Source organism: Hyaena hyaena, unplaced genomic scaffold (assembly GCF_003009895.1).
Source record: "Hyaena hyaena isolate Hyena2069 unplaced genomic scaffold, ASM300989v1 scaffold_6, whole genome shotgun sequence".
NCBI classification, from domain to species: domain Eukaryota; kingdom Metazoa; phylum Chordata; class Mammalia; order Carnivora; family Hyaenidae; genus Hyaena; species Hyaena hyaena.
This window is the reverse complement of record NW_024080638.1, coordinates 5,726,115-5,747,314: the sequence shown is the minus strand read 5'-3', so window position 1 is coordinate 5,747,314 and position 21,200 is coordinate 5,726,115. Positions and strand designations below refer to the sequence as shown.

Below are 21,200 nucleotides of genomic sequence, written 5' to 3'. Positions count from 1 at the left end.
TTGCCTCCCTCCCTCTCTGTAACTATTTTTTTCCCTTCCCCTCCCCCATGGACTTCTGTTCAGTTTCTCAAGATCCACATATGAGTGAAAACATATGATATCTGTCCTTCTCTGACTTATTTCACTCAGCATACTACCTTCCAGTTCCATCCACATTGCTGCAAATGGCCAGATTTCATTCTTTCTCATTGCCATGTAGTATTCCATTGTATATATAAACCACATCTTCTTAATCCATTCATCAGTTGATGGGCATTTAGGCTCTTTCCATAATTTGGCTATTGTTGATAGCACTGCTATAAACATTGGAGTGCATGTGCCCCTATGCATCAGCACTCCTGTATCCCTTGGGTAAATTCCTAGTAGTGCTATTGCTGGGTCATAGGATAGTTCTATTTTTAATTTTTTGAGGAAACACCACCCTGTTTTCCAGAGCGGCTGCACCAGTTTGCATTCCTACCTACAGTACAAGAGGGTTCTCTTTCCTCTACATCCTCACCAGCATCTATATCTCCTGATTTGTTCATTTTCGGTGTGAGGTGATATCTCAATGTGGCTTTGATTTGTAATTCCTTGATGATGAGTGACGTTGAGCATCTTTTCGTGTGTCTTTTGGCCATCTGGATCTAGTAGACGTCATTTATTGTTTCTTGATGTCAGGATGATCCCCATGAACATCAGTTATTCAGGTGAAATGATGTCAGGGCCTCTGTGGGGGTAGTGCTTTTTGTACTTCACAAATAAGAGCAGAATGTTTTGCTTTTTGAACTCTTATAGCTTCTATTTATAGTTTTCCTCCCTTTTTTCTTGTTTTTAGTGTGTCTAGTAGCTCTTCTGTCTTCCTAGTACTTGCCCAGAAGAATGCTCTCTAATACTCTGCTTCTAATTTGCTTTCACTATGGAAACAAGACTATTTACTTTGTTAGAACTATGCTTGCGTTTAGTGTGATTAAGGCCTAACAGAGGGAGAGGGGACTTCTAAAATCTAAAAGATGTAGGTTTTTAGTTCTTGGATTTTGTGATACATTATTTTGGCTTCCCAGTGGCCTCTTCTCTGCCTCCCAACCTCGGTGCACCCCCTTCCAGAATTCCTTTCTGTCTGTTTTTGGAAATTGAAGTAAATACTAGATAGGAAGTACCTCCAGGCCACTATTCAAAACCAAAGTGTGTAGCATGTAGTAAGAATATGAAGCTATTTAGTGGGAAAAGTTGACTACAAGTATTATGAAGGGGGAAAGCAACTATGAAAAAGCTTAGAGCTTTATTTATTTTATTGTTGAAAAAAACTTACAGCTTTAAACTCTAGCGATTAGAAGCAGCATTGTAAGTTGCTATAAACTACTGCATGTAATGAGATGTTAAAGGCATCTTTTTTTGCCTGTGAATCCTATCTCTACATATTTCTCTCTCTTTATATGTGACTTCGCTGATATATGTATAAGAATTTTTTATAGTAGCATTTGCTTGCAGTAGTAACAAAAATTATCAACAACCTAAATGTTCATCAGTAGGGGAATGATTAAGTAAATTTTGTCATGTACTTATCATGCAGCCATTTAAAGGAATGAGGTAGGGGTGCCTGGGTGGCTCAGTCAGTTAAGCATCTGACTTCACTCAGATCATGATCTCACAGTTTGTGAGAGATCCGGCTCCTGCTGCTTGGGATTCTCTCTCTCTCTCTCTCTCTCTCCCCTTCTCTCTTTCTTTCCCTCCTCTGCTTGCGTTCTTTCTCTCTCAAAATAAGTAAACTTAAAAAAAAAAAAAGAATGAGGTAGTTGTGAACAAACAGATCATAGTGGTGAAGAATGATTCACACTACCTAGGTTCAAATCCCTGCTCTACCCCTTCCTAGTTTGTGGCATTTTAGATTTGTTCCTCACGATCTGGTGTCATAAAAATCCCTACTTCGTAAGATTGTTGTGAGAACTAAGTGAATTCAACCATGTAAAACACTCCCCGCCATGTTTTTTTATTTTTGAGGGGCGGGGGAACAGAGGATCCAAAGTGGACCCCATACTGACAGCAATGAGCCCCATGCAGGGCTCAAACTCACAAACCATGAGATCATGACCTGAGCCGAAGTTGGTCGCTCAACAGAATGAGCCACCCAGGGACCCCAACAATGTAAAACACTTTAAAACAGTGCCTGGCACAATTAGTATTAGCTACTATTGTCATTCCTGCTATGGAAAGACACCTGTGATATCTTGATTGGTGGAAAGAAAGTCACAAAGTAGTATGTGTAGTAGGATTCCATTTTTGTTAAAATAAACACAAATCCTTGTATAAACACATATCCATGATTTGCACATGTGGACTCTAAAAATTTCTATGTAGGACGAACTTACGAGATGCTAGTTTTGTCTAGAAGTTAAAATTGCCTAATAAACTTCTTAAAACTTACATATTGTGTGTGTGTGTGTGTGTGTGTGTGTGTGTGGCGGCTTTAGAAAAATCTATTTGAAGTTATGAGAAGTCAACATTTCTCCAAACCACTCCTTGGTGCAGCTACTTTATAGTGGGAAAGGTTGGATACGCCAGACTGTTAACAGGACTCTTTCCAGGGAGTAGGATGCGGGGATGGTGGGCAGCGAGAGGGGGACAACTTACTTTGTACGCTTCTGTGTTGTAGTCTTGGCGAATAGTTTGTTATGCATTGACTTGGCGCCAACATCAAACTAAAGAGCCAAAATGTCCTCAAAAAAGGAACTGGTTAACTTAATGGGCTATGAGGTCATTAATAAAAAAAGAGTGCTGATGTAGACCTTTTTTGAAAATACCATGGAAGAATGTTTGTGGTGGGTGGGGAGGAACTGAGGCAGAACTTTATTATGGTTGAGTTCGAGCCTCTATCCTAGTTGCTTTTGAAGGTGTATAGATATGTGGCCTCGGAGCACATACCCTCAACTGTACCTGTTAACCACATTTTTCTCTGCGGAGAAAATGGTGGGAGAGGCCGGGATGGTGCGGGAGGAAGGCCCTTTGCTTTTAGTTTTATGCTATTCGGCATCATTTGAAATGTTCCCAAAGATCATGTATAATTTCCATATTAAAGCAATAAAGGAAATAGATGTCTTTAATGTCCTGTAAGCGCCTTGTACTTGTCTCAGTCTGGAATGACATATATTCAGTTTTCAAGCCATTAACCAGGGCTTCATAGATTTCTTTCAGGAATAAACGCAATTTCAATCCATTTAGGGTTTTGTTTTCTTCCTCTTACCAAAAAATAAAGAAAGAAAGAAAGTACCTGATCTTGTACCTAATTTGTTGTGACAGTACCACCACTTAAGGTACAGCAATTATGCAACCCCTTAATTTGAATTTTATTTTGCGAGTGTTTTTCACGTACACGACCTCACGGACAAACTTAAGCCGTCAAGTTAAAATCGGCATATTGAAAATAAAGCACTCGGGTTGCCTAAAAGAACGCAGGTATTAGAATAAAAATTTTTTTTAAAAAGCGCTCATATCAGCATATATCCTTGAATTTGAACTTTCAACATCTCGGTTCTTGTAACCTGTGGTCGGGCTTCGCGGCTCTCCTTCACTCGGCGGTCCTAGTTTCCGAGAGCATCGAAAAACTACGCTTTCTCCCTGGCTTTTAGTGAGAAGAGGAGCCGGGGGCGCCGCGGCCGAGAAGTTCGCGGGAGGCGCAGGGCGGGGCTTCCTCCCGCCGACTCCGAGCCCGGCTCTACTTTTCCGAGTCCACGTCTCTTCCTCCGGACAGGCGTGTTTCTTCAGGTCGGGACCGGCCGACGTGACAGCCGCAGCCGTTTCAAAGGGGAGCCTGGGCCCCGCCTCGAGGATCTCCCCCGGCCCCCGCAGCGCGAGCCGGCCGCTCAGGCCCCTCCTGGACTGCGGCGCGCGGCCCCTCGGGCCCGAGCCCGCCGCCGCCTCGTCTCCGGGCGCCCACCTCGCGGCGCCGCGCGCAGCATCCCCGGCATGGAGAACGGCTCGGATTCAGGTCAGAGGCCCGCGCGTCCGTGCCGAGCCACGGCCGCCGCAGGCTGCTCCGGCGCGGCGGGGCGGCTAGGCCGGGCCGCCCGCGCAGGCCGCCGCGTGCCGGGTCCGCGCGGGGAGCGCTCGCGGGGCGGGCGGCGGCAGGTGGGCAGGACGAGCCGCGAGCGAGCGAGCGAGCGAGCGCGGGCGGGCGGGCGCGCGAGGGGCCCGGCGGGGGGGCCGCTGGGAGGATGGCTCAGCTCTTTCTAAATATAAAACCGGCGTGAGTTGGGCGAGCGCGGCGCGGAGCCGCAGAGCCGCCGGCGCGGGCCGGGCGCACCGGGACTCGGCCGACAGACGGCGGCGGCTCCGCAGAGGCGCGAGGCGGTGGGAGCGCCCGAGTCGCGAGCTCGCGGGGGACCGCGAGATCGACGCGTGCAGCGCGGAGGACGCAGGCGGCGGCGGCGGCAGGCGGGCCTCGTGGGCGCAGCGCGGCCCGCGCCGAGCGACCGGAGGCGGCTCCCGGCCCCTGCCGCACCGCGAGCGGCGAGCCCCCCGCGCCTCACGTCCGCGCCCTCCCGCTCCGGCCCCTCCCTCCCTCCCTGGCGCAACATGGCTGCGGCCGCCGCCTCCGCCTCCCAGGACGAGCTGAGTAAGTGCCACCGCGAGCCCGCGGCCGCGAGTCGGAGCCGGCGCTGCGCAGGGCCGGGGGCGGCGGCCGGGGCCGGGCGGGCAGGCCGGGGCGCGCTGCCGCCCGCCCGGTGCCGGGTCGGGTGGGCGGGCGGGCGGCGGCCGCGGCGTGCGGGGGGCTGGGGCTCTCGGGCCTGGCGGCTGGGCGGGCGGGGCGCCGGCCGCCGGCGCTTGTAGGCCTCAGGTTTGCACCGTCACGTTGCGAAATTGAAACCGGAGCCCCAGGCGGAGCCGCCTCTGCCCGCGATCCGCCCCGGCCCCGGGGGTGGGGGCAGCCCAGCCCCCTGCTCGCGGCGCTCGGGCCGGCTGACCCGGCTGGGGCCCCAGGGTGGCGGGCCGTGTCGGCCCGTCCCGTCTGACCCCGCCGTGGCCCCGGGTCCCAACTGTTTGGGGGAGTTTCTAGAAATGGAGCTTTGGGGAGAAGGTGCGTTTTTGCAACACCCTAGAAATCAGCGGAAAGGTCAAGAATAGGCGGTGACCCTCAGGTGGAGCAGGAAGGACGGGAGGGCGGAGAGGGTCGCGGCGCTAGACGCAGGAGGAACCGCGGGGTGACAGCGCTTTCAGAAAGGAGAGCCAGCACGCACTCGACCGTGAACGATGTAATTTTTCAGGGGACGGCGATCCACGTTCGGGGAGAGCTGTGGTCACCCTGAATCCCAGGCCGCCCCGCCCGCCGCCCGGCTTCACCTCGATGCTTTGTGGGAAGTGTAGTTCCGGGGCGCCGCAGGCCCACGCCGGGGTCATAAAAATTGAATTTTCCTAGAACATGTAAGATGATTTCTGATTGCGTTTGGGGTGGTTAGGCGAAATGCTGAGGTTGAGCGTTTGTTTGTTTGTTTGTTTCTTCAGCGCTGCCCTTCAGTTCATGACAAAAACAAGAAAGCTATTACTTAGGGATGATGTGAGTTTTAAGTGGAACGAAGCTTGGGTGAGGTGTCGCAAGCCTTGTGAGGTTCTTGTTATAGTCCCTTCTGAATTTCCATACGAAAGTAGTTATAAACATAGCGATTTCTGTTTCTTTGGTGTTTGGCAGTTTGAAGCTACTTTTATATGTACATGATCTCACTCTTGCCCTCTTAACAACCTTGTGAAGCAGGTAGGTAGGAATTATCCTTGTTTTAAAGAGGAGGCAGGTTTAGAGAGATTAAGTTCCTTGCTGCTTCGACATAAAACTGGTGGAGCAGGAGTAATGTTTGTTCATTTTGAGGCTGAAATAAACAGCTGGTGTGACCCTGGGCATGATGAAGAGTCTGAGTGGACAAGGTCTCGTGGTGTGTTTAGAGATAGGTGTGTTTCGCGAGCCAGAATTGATTGCTTCTCTGGTCAGTTCCAAGCTGGAGCACCCTTCCAGGCCTCCTGGGGAGATCAGTTCCCTGATTTTTTTTCTTCCATTTTTGTTGTGTTGTTGTTGTGGTAAAAACACATAACATAGTTTCTACCATCATAACCATTTTTAATTGTACAGTTCAGTAGTGTTAAATACATTCATATTGTGCAACTGTCACCCCCATCCATTTCCAGAACTCTTTTCAACTTGCAAAATTGAAACTCTATACACATTGAACCTTAACTCCTTATCCAGCCCCAGCCCCTGCAACCACCGTCCTGCTGGCTGTCTCTTTGATTTCGACTGCTCTAGCTATCTCATATAAGTGGATTCATACATAATTTGTCTTTCTGTGACTGCCTTATTTCACTTGGCATAATGTTCTCAAAGTTCATCCATGTTGTAGCAGGTGACAGTATTTTCTTCAGTTTTAAGTTGAATGGTATTCCATTGTGTATGTGTGTCACATTCTCTCATCCATTCATCTGTTGACGAACACTTGGGTTGCTTGTACATCTTACCTGTTTTACCTGTTGTGAATAATGCTGCTATGAACATGGGTGTACAGATATTTCTTTGAGATTCTGCTTCCAATTATATGCAGAGGTAGGATTGTTTGATCCTGTGGTAATTCAATTTTTAAGTCTTTGAGGGACCACCATATTGTTTTCCACTGTGGCTGTATCATTTTATGTTCCCACCAACAGTTCACAAAGGTTCCAGTTTTTCCACATCCTCACCAACATTTGTTATTTTCTTCTGTATTTTTGAAAGTAGCCGTTGCAATGGGTGTGCAGTGGTCTGTTTAAATTGTTGTACTGCCTGGTATTTGGGTTCCTGATGTACCACTAAACACTTTAAAATCTGAATTACTGTTTGGAATGGAGGACAAAACTAGAAGAAGAATTGGGTTGTCATTCTGTGTGGCTGACGTGTGTAGATGCAGGGTGCTCCTCTATGTTAGGTACCTCATAAGGTGCTGGTAGTCCTTCTGGTTAAGGAACTTAGGGCTTTACCAGCTAGTGGAAAAGTTAGGAGCAAATAATTCCAGTCCTTGCTTTTCCACTTTTTTGTTTGGTCACATTATCAATCATCACCCACAAATATCTGTTGACTTGGTTTCTGTACTTCAGAAGAGATTAAATGCTTGTCAGTTGGTACCTTAGAATAATTTAACTTGAAATTAAATACATAAGTAAGTGGCTAAGAAGTTTCAAAGAAGCCACTTTTAGTTTTAGAATGGCTATAATAAAAGGAGAGCTGGCTGATGGAAAGATGCTTTATAAAATTTTTTTTAAAAGGAGCCACGAGTCTGAATATTTACTATTATTTTTCAGTAGTAGGTGAAAATAAAAGCAAACTATTGGATGCCAGCATTAGATTCTTCCCTCATTTTATTGTAAAAATCTTCAAAAATACAAAAAAGTTGAAAGTGAGCATTCGTATACTTACTAGGTTTTGCACTTGATATTTTATTAGCCTTATCATATATATTCCAGTGTTTACAATTTTACTTTATTTTTCACTAAAAAATTGTGGTAAAATACATATAACAAAACTTAATCTTCTCTAATTGTATAGTTGAGTGGCGTTAAGTACTCAATCCAACCTTTTTTGATGTATTTCAGGGTAAATTGGAGCTATTTGTAAACATCCCCCTCAGTATTTCAGGACTAGCATTAAATGCTTTGCTTACATTCTTTTATTTGTCAAAGTAATCCTAAGGGGTAGGTAAAATTATTATTGCTGTTTTATGTAAGGAAAAACAGACTTTTTAGGTTCCCCAGGTCCTGCAGCACTAGTGAGTTGGAATTGGATCTCAGGTATCTCAGACTCCAGCGTGCACTCAGCCAGGCTTTAGGCTGTGTTACCTCTGTGCACCAGAGTGTTCATGTGGATGAAATGATCTAGTCAGATGGGCTACTGAAATCTTAGACAAAGAGATCTAGTCAGATGGGCTGCTAAAATCTTAGCTGGATGTTACTATTACAACATTGACTGCTGTTTAGCATTGCTGTGGGGCGCAAAAGAAACACCACAGTCCACCAACGGAATTCTAATACGGCTGAGAAGAAGGAGGAAGAATAACTAAACAAATATGTAAGGACCAAAATATATAATTACAGAATATAGATAATGCTGAAATAATATTGTCTGTGGTTCCCATGTCTGCTATTTAGAGATGTATGGCTAGTAACACTGGGTTTCTATAGATTTCAGATGAGCATTTTTTATCTTCATATTTGAGGTGATGTGCATGCCATAAATTTAAATTAAATCTACAGTTGCTTTCAGTCGTGTCTGCCACCGCACTTTGCAGGAGCTCCTGAGGAGCAGAACTGTTAGGTTTCTCTTTTATTTCATTTTTATTGATTGATTGGTTGATGAGTATCATTGACACATGAAAGGTAAGCAGGACAGTCTTGGGCTGGGATTTCTTAGAATCTGTTATCCTTTCACAAATATCATGTAATTGTCACCTTGAATTAGGTGATCATAAAGCTTAATGTTTACCAAAAGCTTACCATGTGTTCTAGTCAGTTTGTACATATTAAATGAATCCTTATAGCAGCCCTGTGAATTTGATCCTGTTATTGTCTGAGTGGTGGAACTTCCTTCATGTTACACAGTTAGGGCTTGAGTTCAGATTCTCTGATTCCAAGGTTTGTGTTAATTCTGACTGCGTTTTTCTGAAAGGGAAAATATACAGTTTATGACAAGAGCAACATGTTCTCCCCTGCTCCCCGCCTGCCTTACACTAGCTTCCAGAAGAAATCTGCTGTTGTGTATAAAATGTGGCAGTATTCTGTTGTTTGTTGAATAGAAATAATAGATTTTTGGGTGAGATGACACAGTAGAGAACAGTTAGTTCTGATTGTTAAAGATAGTTCTGAAATCTAGTTTGTAAATTACTTGAGATCATAGTGTGTAGTTTTTTTCCTTTATCTTTAGGGTGCTGTAACTGTTTGGAATGAAATGAACTTCAGTGCAGGGCATGTGGGCTAGTTTTTCTTCTAATATCCTATGCCACTTCATGGAGAAGTTGACATTGTAGTTATATTTCAGGAGTGGATAGGGAGATTTCTGACAGAAGGAAGGAAGCATTTGAAACTTTTCACTTGGTCAGCTGTTTAGTGGTTTCATATTCTGGGCTTTATGATTATAAGGCATCCTTAGAATCTGATCTTCGTTGGGATAAAGACAACTCAAGGAGTAATGGCCTGTAATCTTAAAGCACACTAACACTATTCAGTTTGACCATTTGACATGACCCGTGGGGAACTTCACTTGGTAAAGGTGGCCAGATAATCAACATGTCAGATACCTTCTGAGAGAGGCTCTGCCAGTGCCAGGAATCCTAGTAGCTTTTAGAGGATGAGACATGGGAAGCTGTCTGTAGGTGAACGTGACTCTGTGGGCATACTGACATAGCCCCAGAGACAGCCATCCATGCAGCTGAGCTGGTTTTTGTAAATCAAGTCTGTAAATCAAGTCTGTATCATTTAAATTTTGCTTACTTAGTCACATAGGAAAAGTTAAAATGAAAATAATGATCTTTTTTTTCTTTTATCAACTTCTAATTCTTCATTTTCACTCCATTCTGTTTTGAATTAAGCTTTCAGTAAGCTAATGTTTAGTAAAGGCCAATGTCAGTGAGAATAGTTGGCACTGGGGCATTCGACCTTGTTCAGTAGATAGATGTTAAAATTGTAGACACCGCCAGGGTGCTCAGATGGTCTGATCCCAGCTTCTGGTCTCTGGTTTCAGGCCTGGCCAGTCTCTGCCTTGATGCTTGTTGTCTTATGCAGCTTGTTTTCTCCACACATTTTCCAGTGAAATAAGCAGACTTAAAATTGACCAACTTCTGGTTCTGTTGTTATAGGGCTTATAATTAAGTGTAGAGATGTGTTTGTGTATGAATATAATAATTCATACGAAGTATAATATAAAAAATGCCTAACACAGTTCTTTGGAAATTTCAACTGAGAAGAGCATTCCAGGTTAAGAGAAAAATAGCTTGAGCTAAGACATAGAGGTTGGAAAATATTCTGCATTTTCAGAGAAAGTGTGAGTGAGTCTGATATACTGAAATAGGGGTGCTATGTCTGCATGAAGTCCTGGGAAAGGAGATCAAATTTGTAGTTTGATACTTGGCCCTTTTTTCCTATTATGTTCTTTTTACGATTTGGGATCTTGAGCAAATTATTTCACCTTTTTAGGTCTCAGTTTCTTTCTCATAAAATTGGGATAATAAGAAATACTCATCATCTTGTTATGATTAACATGTGAAAATGCACTGTATAAATGCTTAAGGTCTATATAAATTATTATTATCATGGGGGGGGCAGTAGGAGGTGAAGCCAAGACGATAGGTTGGGACCAGCTTGTGTGGGAATGCCAATACAACTAGTTTAGACTTTGTTCTGTAGACAGAAGAGGACCATCAAAGGCTTTTAAGCTGGAGTGTAACATGAGTAGATTTGTTTTATAAGGATAACAGGTGACAGTGGTGTAACACTGATTGTAAGAATCCAGAGACCAAGAGCAGCAAGACTAAGTAGGAGGGTATCACAGTGTCCAAGTAAAAGAAACGTCGGGTCTGAAGTGGGACAGTGGAAGTGGATTTGCCAAGAAGATAATATAACCTGGAATCCCTAAAATAGGCACAAATTATTGGTGAAATAGATGAGCATTATTTAAGAGAGCAAGGAGTTAGAGGTGATTCTAAGACTCTATTTGAGAGATTGGAGTAGAGTGGAGATTTGTAGTCTTTAGACAGATTTAAGGAGGTGGAAGTAGAGAAAAGAGAGAACAGCTTTGTGTTCAACAAACAAAGTATTGTTGAGTAAGTTAAATTATTGAGGCACCCATGTTGTTTAGGGAGGCTGTTTTGAATTGTGGCTAAAACGTCTGGTGTTGGAGTCAGAGATGGTTTTGAATCCTGGCTCTCCTGCTTTTTTATTAATGTCCTTCAACAGGGGACCTAACTTCTGGGCTTTGGTTTTCTCATCTGTAAAATGGGATAATAACAAAATCTGTTTCACAGAGTTGTTATAAGAGGGAGAAGGGATAATGCATGTTAAGAATTTAACATAGGGCTAGGCATGTGGACTTCCTGTGTGTAGGAACGTAGGTTCTGATTCTCGGGAGAGTGTGGGGGTGATGGTAGAGTCATGGGAATGGACACATTGTCCTGAGGACAGCTGTCTGGGGCTGTGCTTCTGTAGGGGTGAGAAGAAGACAAAAACCAGGGACGGGGATCAGGAGTGCTGAGAGGGGGCACAGGTTCCCAGGGTTATGAATATTAACCGTTTGCATTCTCAGTTGTAATGTACTAATACGATGTGTACCCACCTACTAATACTCATCTTGTAAAAATGTTATATAATTACACTTTCTTCTAATTTTAATATAAGGCTTTGTATACCGATGATTTATATGTATATGTACACATATACATATGTGATAAAATATATGTTGTATTGATATTCCAGTTTTTTAGTCTTCTGTAAATAATTACCAGTGTATTTAAAAAAATTATTAGCCTACTATTTCTATACAATAAATTTCACGTGTGGACCTATTCTTTACTCTTTCTCCAATTGGGTAATCACTGTAATTTTTTTTCCTCCTTATTCTGAATTTACAAAGCAGGGCATCAAATTAGATCTTAGCATAGAAATGAAAAGTGCTTTTTTTTGTTTTCTTAATGGTAGCTGTGAGTATAAATCTTTTAATTGTTTTCTTTCCTGGTGTTCTAAATAATAGATTCTTTATACAATTGCATGTGTACGAGTGGATGAACGTACCACTGGTGATCCAGAGGATTTTTGTCAAGACTGGATAAACCATGTATCACATTGATTGTAGAGGTTAGTAGTTCCTTAGTTCCTTAGGATGTGTGCATTTTTTTTATAGTAGCATTTAAAAATGCATAGGTTATCAAGTGGCAGTTTCCTGCCAAGATCTTCATGGGTTTTTCTCCTTTTCTAGCTATCCTGAGAGAGTTGTTGAAGTTCATGTTAGTTTATATATTCCTGAAGCCGCTATTCTCTGTCATCACACAAACACAAATTTAAAAATCAGCAAGAGAGAGAAAAAAGGTAAAACTTGAAGACATTACTTAGCTGTGTGCACAAGGAAAAAAAATCCATGATTGTTTACAAGTGGTATTGCCTGCCACGGCCACAGAAAGTAATTTTACATGCTGCAGGAATATCCTGGAGATAATTGTTTTATTTGTAGAAAAAAGGCATTAAAAGAGGCATCATCATAGTAATTGGATATTCCTAATTTTGCCTTTTTAACACCTACTGTGATGGAAAAGCCACTTAGTTCTACTTCGTTCTGAGGCTGAATATGTATGGTGTCAGTGCCATTCTTGGATGCTGTTGGATGGTCCTTTGATTGAAACTCTGTAAATTCAGATTGCAGCTCTCTGAGCTCATGAGCTCAATATCCTAGTGAGTACCTGGGATTCTGTGGCTTCAATTCAAAGTTCATTTTGTTGCTCTCTTCTATTGCATTCTTCTTCCCCCAGTGCGTTCTGTTTTTCGGTATGTATATTGCTGATGATGTGCATGATGCCTCAATTCATTTATGTAGAATTTTGAGCGATAGAATGAGTGGAATGTTTATAAATCAAAGTTCAACTTCAGAATAAACTTTGGTTTATTTTTGCTATCTTCATTCCATTTTAGAGAAATGGAAAATTGGGAGGTTGGAGGAATTGTTTAGAAGAAAAATGGGAGCACTGTTTATTTGCTCCTAGATTCTTTCTCTCTCAGTGTTTTTGGGCCCGTCACAGAGGTGTTAATGGAATTATGATCTACTAAAGGCAAGCAGTATACCACAAATGCTGGAATTTAAATAGTGACTTCAATAAAGAATTTTCTAGGGCTTACACATCCAAATGAGTATTGTCCTAAGTAATTAGCTGCTTTGGGTGGATCTTCACTAGCACATATTTGACTTTTATGCAGTCTGACCTCTTGCATAGTATATATTGTCTCCTCTAAGCTGGCTTTCATAAGCTGAACTAATCTTTCTGTTCATCAGTTTACTACCACTGATTTCTAACGGGGCACCTGCCAGCTGCTGTCTCTGGGGGAAAGGACTTCCTTGGGAGGTGGGAGTGGTGGAGCTCAGGGCATCTGGAGTCTGGCACGTACTCATAAAATCTAGGTAATAGATGAGGGCTTCTGTCTCCTCACTTGGCCCAACCCTGCCAAGCTAATCCTGCCACTTCTTTCTTCTTTCTCTGTGTTTGTGTGTATCTGTGTGTGTGAGCAGGAGCGGGTAGCCTTGCTTTGGGCTATGCTGGGTTAAAGTAGCCTGATGTCGTATGCAGGTGGCTAGGACTTTCGAAGTGGCAGGACAAGGAAAACTCCTTTCCCCTTTCCTGCTCAGAGTGTAGTCCATAGCGCATCCTGGTGCAAGGGTTTCCATACTGCAGTATCTGCCTCGGCCCTGGGGCCAAGACTGGTGGGCTCAGGGATAGGAAGATGGTCTGTCTGGTTGCCTGAGTTCAGGGGTAATGGGTACCAGCACGGACTGTGTCAGACTGTGTTTTGCTCTGATCTTTGTTGCTTACAGAGATTTTCATCTGTCACGCCTTCGGGCTGCCCTGGCTCAAAGGAGGCAACTCTTGCAGGAGCCACGATGGAATGGATCCTCTCCGCACCACCTCTGACTTTTATTGCAGTTTACTACTGGACTTCCTGATCTCTTTTTATTTTTTAAAAATTTTAAGGTTATTTATTTTGAGAGGAGAGAGACAGAGAGAGTGAGAGAGAGGAGTCCCAAGCAGGCTCCACACTGCCCATCGTGGAGCTTGAACTAACAAACTGTGAGAGCATGACCTGAGGAGTTGGACACTTAACCAACTGAGCCACCCAGGTGGCTCCTGACATTCTCCTTTTAAGTACATTTGCATTTAATGTGTTTTTTTAAAGGAAGAGAATAAGGGCAAACAGTTTTTTAAAAACCTAGGAGTAGAGATCAAAATGGAAAGCATTAATTCTTGAAGAGGTATCTTGCTGGCCTCCCATTTGGATTTGGTCAAGTATTAGAGTGACATTTAGTGAATCGAAATGGCATATAGAAATTAATAGATGATATGGACTTTAACTACCAGTTAGTATTTGGTTAGATTTATACTTCACAGGATTGATCTATCAGAAAAGATTGAGTGTTTCATATAAAATCTAGATGGCAGCTAGGCTTTCCTTCCTCTTTGTAGTTTTAGTCTCAGACTCCAAACTGTAGAGACTCCAAACTTGTCAAAGTCCGGAGGTGGTCATCCCTCCTTCACCCCCCGCCCCCCCCATCACATCCTATTTTTGTACATTTCCTATACTTAGGCTTTTCTTAGCTGTTAGGTTCCCATTTCTGAAAATGATATTTTGCTTCCACTCATGTAAGCTTGGACATGAAACCTACCTGTTTTCACTGGTTTATATACACATACATACACACCACACAATCCGCTTTGCCAAGCATTTCAGTAATTTAGCTGTAGACAGTGTGAGTCATGGGGAAAGGCCTTGCCGTAGAGTGCTGGACTTCCTGTTCATTTGCTGGTCCTTCCTCCCTCTCCACCTTTTTCTCTTTTCCTCTTTTCCTCTCCTCTCTGTAGTAACTACTATAACTACTACATCATTCCTAATTTGGAGCAGACCAGAGTTGCCACACAATCAGACCTTCTGGAATTCACCCCGCCTTTTTTTTTTTTTTAACCTTCAGCACTTGTCATTGTATTAAAATACATACAGTCCCCTTTTTGGAAGTTCTGATATCAGGTATTATAAATTGCTGCCAATCCTCTCCTTTCCCTTGCTAGATGTTAAATGTATAAACTTCTAAGTGACTTTTTTAATGCATGAGGAGTTCATATTTAATGCATTCAACAGGTATTTGAGCAATTACTCTGTGTAAGGGCCTGAAGTAAATGCGCCAAGAGAGTTGTCACAGTTTCTCAGCCTGAGCAGTTCTGTAGGACAGAGTATACAGGTGGGTAGTCAGGTGGAATCAGATTGAAATCACACCCGGAAGAACTGCTTTGGTCTAGGGAGGAGACGATGGGGCAGTTACATAATCTATAGGAGAAAGCAGGGAGTGCCAGGAGAGATGTAGAAGAGGTCTTTGGGAGTTTGTAGGGCCCACATGGGGTGTACATGTTGTGGAGCATGGAATATTTGAGCTGGACCTTGAATGGGAGAATTTGGCTGTGTGGAGATGGAGAGGTAGTCAAGAGAGGTTGGGAGAGTATTCCCGGCTGGGGGACTTAGTTGACCAAATAATTGGGCAGGAAAACTTGGCACACTTAAGCTATTGCAATTTGGATGGCTGTTGGGAGTAATGGCGTACATGGTGGAGAAGGTTTCTTCGGGGCTAGATTTCCGCACTCTTAGAAAGGATGCCCTCCCTCTCTGATCTTAACTATTCACCTAGGCTTGTGCTACCTGCTTATTTTTTTAGTGTGCTTTCAAGGAAGTTCTTTTTCCTTGCCCCCCCACAGCCCCACTTTGACAAAGCCCTTCTATTTGTATTTGGACCCCGTTGTAAGCTGGCTTAAGCAAAAACAGGGCACTTACTCAGGGAGTTTTATGGAATTAAGAGGGGCCTTCAGGAACTAGAAATCATCTGGTTCTTCCAGCTGCTGTCTGTGCCCATTCTTTCTTCAGACCAGACTTCTGATTTTATGTTCCAAAGGGTAGGCTGAAGATGCCCATGTCTTACCCACTGGCTTATTCTCATAGGTCCAAGCACTCAAGGGAGGTTTGACTTTATGGTGCCAATTTTGAATTGCTGAGGAAGGTATGAATTGAATCAGACCCGTGTCTAGTAAGCCTTTGTATCATTTCCACCCGCTTTCTCTGCTTCAGCAGCGCTGCAGTTTAACATGCAGGCATGAGCAGTGCATTTGGAGTTGGACTAGCTTGGAGTCTGAACCCTAGCCCTGCCACTTACTGCCTTACAGTCTTGATCAACATTCTTTTTTTGTTTGTTTGTTTGTTTTGTAAATATTGTTAAAGATTTTTAAAAAGTTTATGTGTTTATTTAGAGAGAGAGAGAGAGAGAGAGAAAGAAAGCGTGTGCATGCGAGTGGGGGAGGGGCAGAGAGAGAGAGGAAGAGCTTGAGAATCCCAGGCAGACTCTGTGCTGAGCATGGGGCCGAATGTGGGGCTTGAACTCCTCAACCGTGAGATCATGACCTCATCCGAAATCAAGTCAGAAACTTAGCCGATTGAGCTACGTAGGTGTCGCAGTCAACATTCTTAATGAATTCTAGACTCTGTTTCTTCATCTGTAAGTTGGAACTTATGTTCCCCTACTTCACTAAATGGTACTTTTAGAGGGAGATACTACATTCTAGTGTATTCTTGGAGGGTAATGATCTCTCGAGGTTCTGCTTATGATTCTTTTCACTAATTAGATTGATGACCTTTGGCAAATCAGATCCAGAGCCTGTTTTTTATCAATAAATGCAGACAATAGTTGCCCACCTTACAGTGTTTTTTGAGGCTCAAGAAGAGGCCATGTGAAACTGCTTTGTGGCTGTGTGGATATGTTATGTAGTAATCAGAAGAAAATAAGTACCATTAGCGGGGATATTTCCGTGTGACGTTATTCCATTATAGTTTAGTATACTTCTGTGATAGCTTGACCGCTCTTTCTCAGAATTCCTTGTAGTTTTAGAGTATTCATTGAGTTTTGGTGCAGTGGGCAGTGGTCTAGGTATTTTCAGCCTTCTATTTCAGTCGCAGCTTCCACTTAACTGGATTTGTGACTTATAATTTAACATTTACTTTCACATTCAGAAAAAATAATGTTCCTTATAGAAAACTTAAGCAACTTTAAAAACATTCCTAAACCTGTTACCCTGAAATTAATTTGTTTTCTCTTCTTAGTTCACATAATTCACGCTCATGAAGTAAGTTAGGAATGACATAAAATGAAGCCAAAGACGAGTTCTCTGAAATTGTACCACGTGGAGATAACCATTACCTTAAATGTAGTCACCTGTCCTATGCTTTCTGACGGTATATGCTTCCTTCACATACCTTGTAAGGAAAACTTTGACGTTCAAGTTGTTATGAAAAGATGATACATCTGAGGAAACTGATGTATTGCTGCTGCTTCTCTTTATTTTTTTTTTTAACTTTTTTTCCTCTAACTGTGATGTGACAAGCCAGTATTTACCTTTTCTAATCTAACAGAAAGTAGTCTTTCCTTCTTAACTCAGAAGTCAAAGTTGTATTTTTGAAGAGATCTAAAGAATGAGTGGTTTGTATAGATAGTTTTGTCAGGAATAATTACGTGTTACACTGAAGTGAAGTCCTTGAACCTTAACTGGTTATTTCTGCCTTGGTGGGAGTAGAAGGAAGGAAGGAAGGGCCCTTTTCTTTGTCTGTACATAGAGAAATTAAAGGTAGGTGAATAATATGAATTGCCAAATTATTTAATGAAGAGTAAATAAGTATATTTATTTTTAGCAGTTTTTTTTCCCTACACGAATGAAGTAGTAGACATAAGGTAAACTAGAAATTGGTTTTTGTTTTGGGATTGAAGAATTTCAGTGTTTTTGAAATTTTTTTCCAGAATAAGTTTTTTTAAAAAGACTTTACTTCTTACTATTTTTTTTTTGGAGCAGATTTAGGTTTAGGTTTCTCCTCCTCTGCGAAGGCACAGAGATCTCCCGTGTAAGTCCTTGCTCTCATTCCCTCCCCCACAATTATATGACTTACATGGCCTCCCCCGTCACCATCACTCACCAGCATGGTGTGTTTTTGAACCAAGGATAAACTACCTTGACACATAATCACTTGAAGTCCATGGTTTATATTACAGTTCACGCTTGGTGTCCTGTATTCTCTGTGTTTGGACACAGAGCCATGATTATAATACCATTTCTTTTTGGCACTGAAAAATATTGTTTGTATGTACTAGTTTACTTATCCACTCCCTACTGAAGGACATCTTGGTTGGGGCTCCTTACCTACTGAAGGGCTTCTAAGTGTTGGCAATTCTGAATAAAGCTGCTGTAAATATCCCTGTCCAGGTCTTCCTGTGGATGTAAGTAAGTAAATACCAAGGAGTGCAATTGCTGGATCATATGGTAAGACTATGTTTAGTTGTTGTCATTTATTTATTTTGAGAGAGAATGCATGCGTGCAAGTGGGGGAGGGGCAGAGAGAGAGGGAGAGAATCACTAAGTGTGGAGCCTGACATGGGGCTTCATCTCACAACCTCTAGATTATGACCTGAGCCCATACCAAGAGTTGGATGCTTAACCAACTGAGCCACCCAGGCACCCGGGACTGTTATTTATTAAAAAAATTTTTTTAAGGTTTATTCATTCTTCAGAGACAGAGAGATAGAGCATGAGCAGGGGAGGGGCAGAGAGAGATGGAGGCACAGAATCTGAAGCAGGGTCCAGGCTCTGAGCTGTTCACGCCGAGCCTGACTTGGGGCTTGAACTCATGGAGCGCGCAATCATGACTGAGCTGAAGTCTGATGCTTAACTGACTGAGCCACCCAGGCGCCTTGGACTGTTATTTTTATAAGGAGCCTCCAAACTGTCTTCCAAATGACTGAACCATTTGCATTCCCACCAGTAAATGTTCTTATTTTCATTTTTCCATGTTCTTTAAGATGCCTTTTAAGCATTAAAATTCTGTGATTTAAATTTCTTTAGCTTTGAAACATGGCTTCTTGGGCACCTGGGTGGCTCAGTCAGTTAAGCATCCGACTTCAGCTCAGCGGTTTGTGAGTTTGAGCCTTGCGTCAGGCTCTGTGCTGACAGCTCAGAGCCTGGAGCCTCCTTCAGATTCTGTGTCTCCCCCTCTCTCTGCCCCTCCCATGCTCATGCTCTGTCTCTTAATAATGAATAAAAATGTTAAAAAAAAAAAACTTAAGAAAAAACACAAAAAAGAAGCATGGCTTCTTTCACAAATTTTTGTAAAGAAATGTATTTTTACAGAAGAATATTTGAAAAGTCCATGAAAATATAAAGAAGAAAATTACTGATATATTTTCTTCCCCTTATATAGTTATAAAACAAAATTATTATGGTGGATATATATTATTTTGAAAAAACAATGAAATATTTCAAGTGTGAAGAAAGTATAGAGATTAATCTTAGGAACACTTATGTATGTCCCACCAATCTTTGTCAAAAATTTACATATTTTGCTGTTAGCAAAAAATTTTCTACTTAAGAAATAAACATTAGAGGGGGTGCCTGGGTAGCTTGGTCAGTTGAGCGTCAGACTTTGGATCAGGTCATGCATGATCTCACCGCTTGTGAGTTCGAGCCCTGTGTTGGGCTCTGTGCTGACCACTCAGTGCCTGGAGCCTGCTTCAGATTCTGTGTCTCCCTAGCTCTCTGCCCTTCCCCCAATTGTGCTCTGACTCTCTCTCTACCTCTCTCTCTGTCAAAAATAAACCAACATTAAAAAGATAAAAAAGATGTAGTTCAAGCTCCCTGTGACCCCTTAAAAATTTTCCATTCATTCTCTTTTCCCTCTTTTCTCCCCCTTTCTTCCTTCTCTCTTCCCTTCTCCAGAGGTTGTCATTCCTGTGGTGTATCCTATCATATGCACTGTACATATATTGCATTTAAAAACTTTACACAAGTGGAACCAAACTGTAAATATCCTCCTGCACTTGCTTTCATTGATGTTAGGTTTTTAGATACTGTAATTTTGGTCCATGTGACATTTAACTCTTACTTAATTTCACTGATATATGATCCTGTCACAATTTCTTTTTTTTTTTTAATAGTTTATTGTCAAGTTGGTTTCCATATAACACCCAGTGCTCATCCCCCGCAAGTGCCCCCCTCCGTGCCCATCACCCCCCTTCCCCTCTCCCCCACCCCCATCAGCCCTCAGTTTGTTCTCAGCATTCAAGAGTCTCTCATGGTTTGCCTCCCTCCCTCTCCCCCACTATTTTTCTCCTTCTTCTCCCCCATGGTCCTCTCTTAAGTTCCTCCTAATCCTACTATACGTGCAAACATATGGTATCTGTCCTTCTCTGCCTGACTTATTTCGCTCAGCATAACACCCTCAAGGTCCATCCATGTTGCGACACATGGCCAGATTTCATTGTTTCTCATTGCCATGTAGTATTCCATGGTGTAGATAAACCACATCTTCTTGATCCATTCGTCCATTGATGGACGCTTAGTCTCTTTCCATGTTTTGGCTATTGTTGAGAGTGCTGCTATGAACATTGGGGCCCGTGTGCCCCTGTGCATCAGCACCCCTGTATCCCTTGGGTAAATTCCTAGCAGTTCTATTTCTGGGTCATAGGAGAGTTCTATGTTAATTTTTTGAGGAACCTCCTCCACACTGTTTTCCAGAGGGGCTGCACCAGTTTACATTCCCACCAACAGTGTGGGAGGGTGCCCGTTTCTCCACATCCTCGCCAGCATCTAGAGTCTCCTGATTTGTTCATTTTCACCACTCTGACGGTCGTGAGGTGGTATCTCACATGGTTTTTTGATTTGTATTTCCCTGATGATGAGTTACACTGAGCATCGTTTCATGTGTCTGTTGGCCATCTGGATTCCTCTTTGGAGAAGTGTCTGTTCATGTCTTCTGCCCATTTCTTCACTGGATTATTTGTTTTTCAGGTGTGGAGTTTGGTGAGTTCCTTATAGATTTTGGATACTAGCCCTTTATCTGATATGTCATTTGCAACTCTGTCACAAGTTCTTTATCCATTTTCCTGTTGACTGACGTTTACAATATTTCCTTTTTTTTTTTTTTCCCCTTTACTGACCTTGTGTCCATGAACAATTTCTTACAGATGTTCCTTGTGCTTATCTTTCCCTCAGAGAGTTTTGCTCCAGGGCAGTGATACACAGAGTGGTCTGAGGGTGGGAGAATTATTTTTTGCAAATAGGGAACTGTGGAAGAATGTAAATGAACTATCATTGTTATTTTATTTAACATTTCTTATCCAAGTAAGATAGAGTGAAGGAAGAGTGTTCATCTTTTTCTGACTGGTGACAGTTAGCCAGCTGGCTTACTTTGAATAGCGTTTTTTTAGTTTATTACCCTGAAGTAGAATCGCTAGAAATTTGTTTTCAGAGATGATATGGGTGCATACCCTATCAGCAGTGAACTCAAGTATCTCTTGGTTTGTTTCAGCTTTTGCCAACAATTGGTAGTTAGATTGGTAGTTAGATTTGCAAAGTTTTTCTGATGTGAAAGGTACGATATTATATCTTACT

General features: G+C 42.7%; 1 protein-coding gene across 2 annotated transcripts in view; it reads left to right on the top strand.

Annotated features, from left to right (window-relative positions):
• Window positions 1-3,588: 3,588 nt before the first annotated feature.
• Window positions 3,589-21,200, top strand: part of ECPAS (Ecm29 proteasome adaptor and scaffold) — a 111,040-nt gene continuing 93,428 nt past the window's right edge. The window contains exons 1-2 of one of the 2 annotated variants that reach the window (XM_039239781.1): window positions 3,658-3,964; window positions 11,726-11,829. In XM_039239781.1, coding sequence (XP_039095712.1) covers window positions 11,808-11,829 — 22 coding nt within the window. In that variant the 5' untranslated portion in view covers window positions 3,658-3,964; window positions 11,726-11,807. Of the gene's footprint in view, window positions 3,965-11,725; window positions 11,830-21,200 lie in introns of both variants that reach the window. The other variant, XM_039239790.1, reaches the window with a different exon arrangement.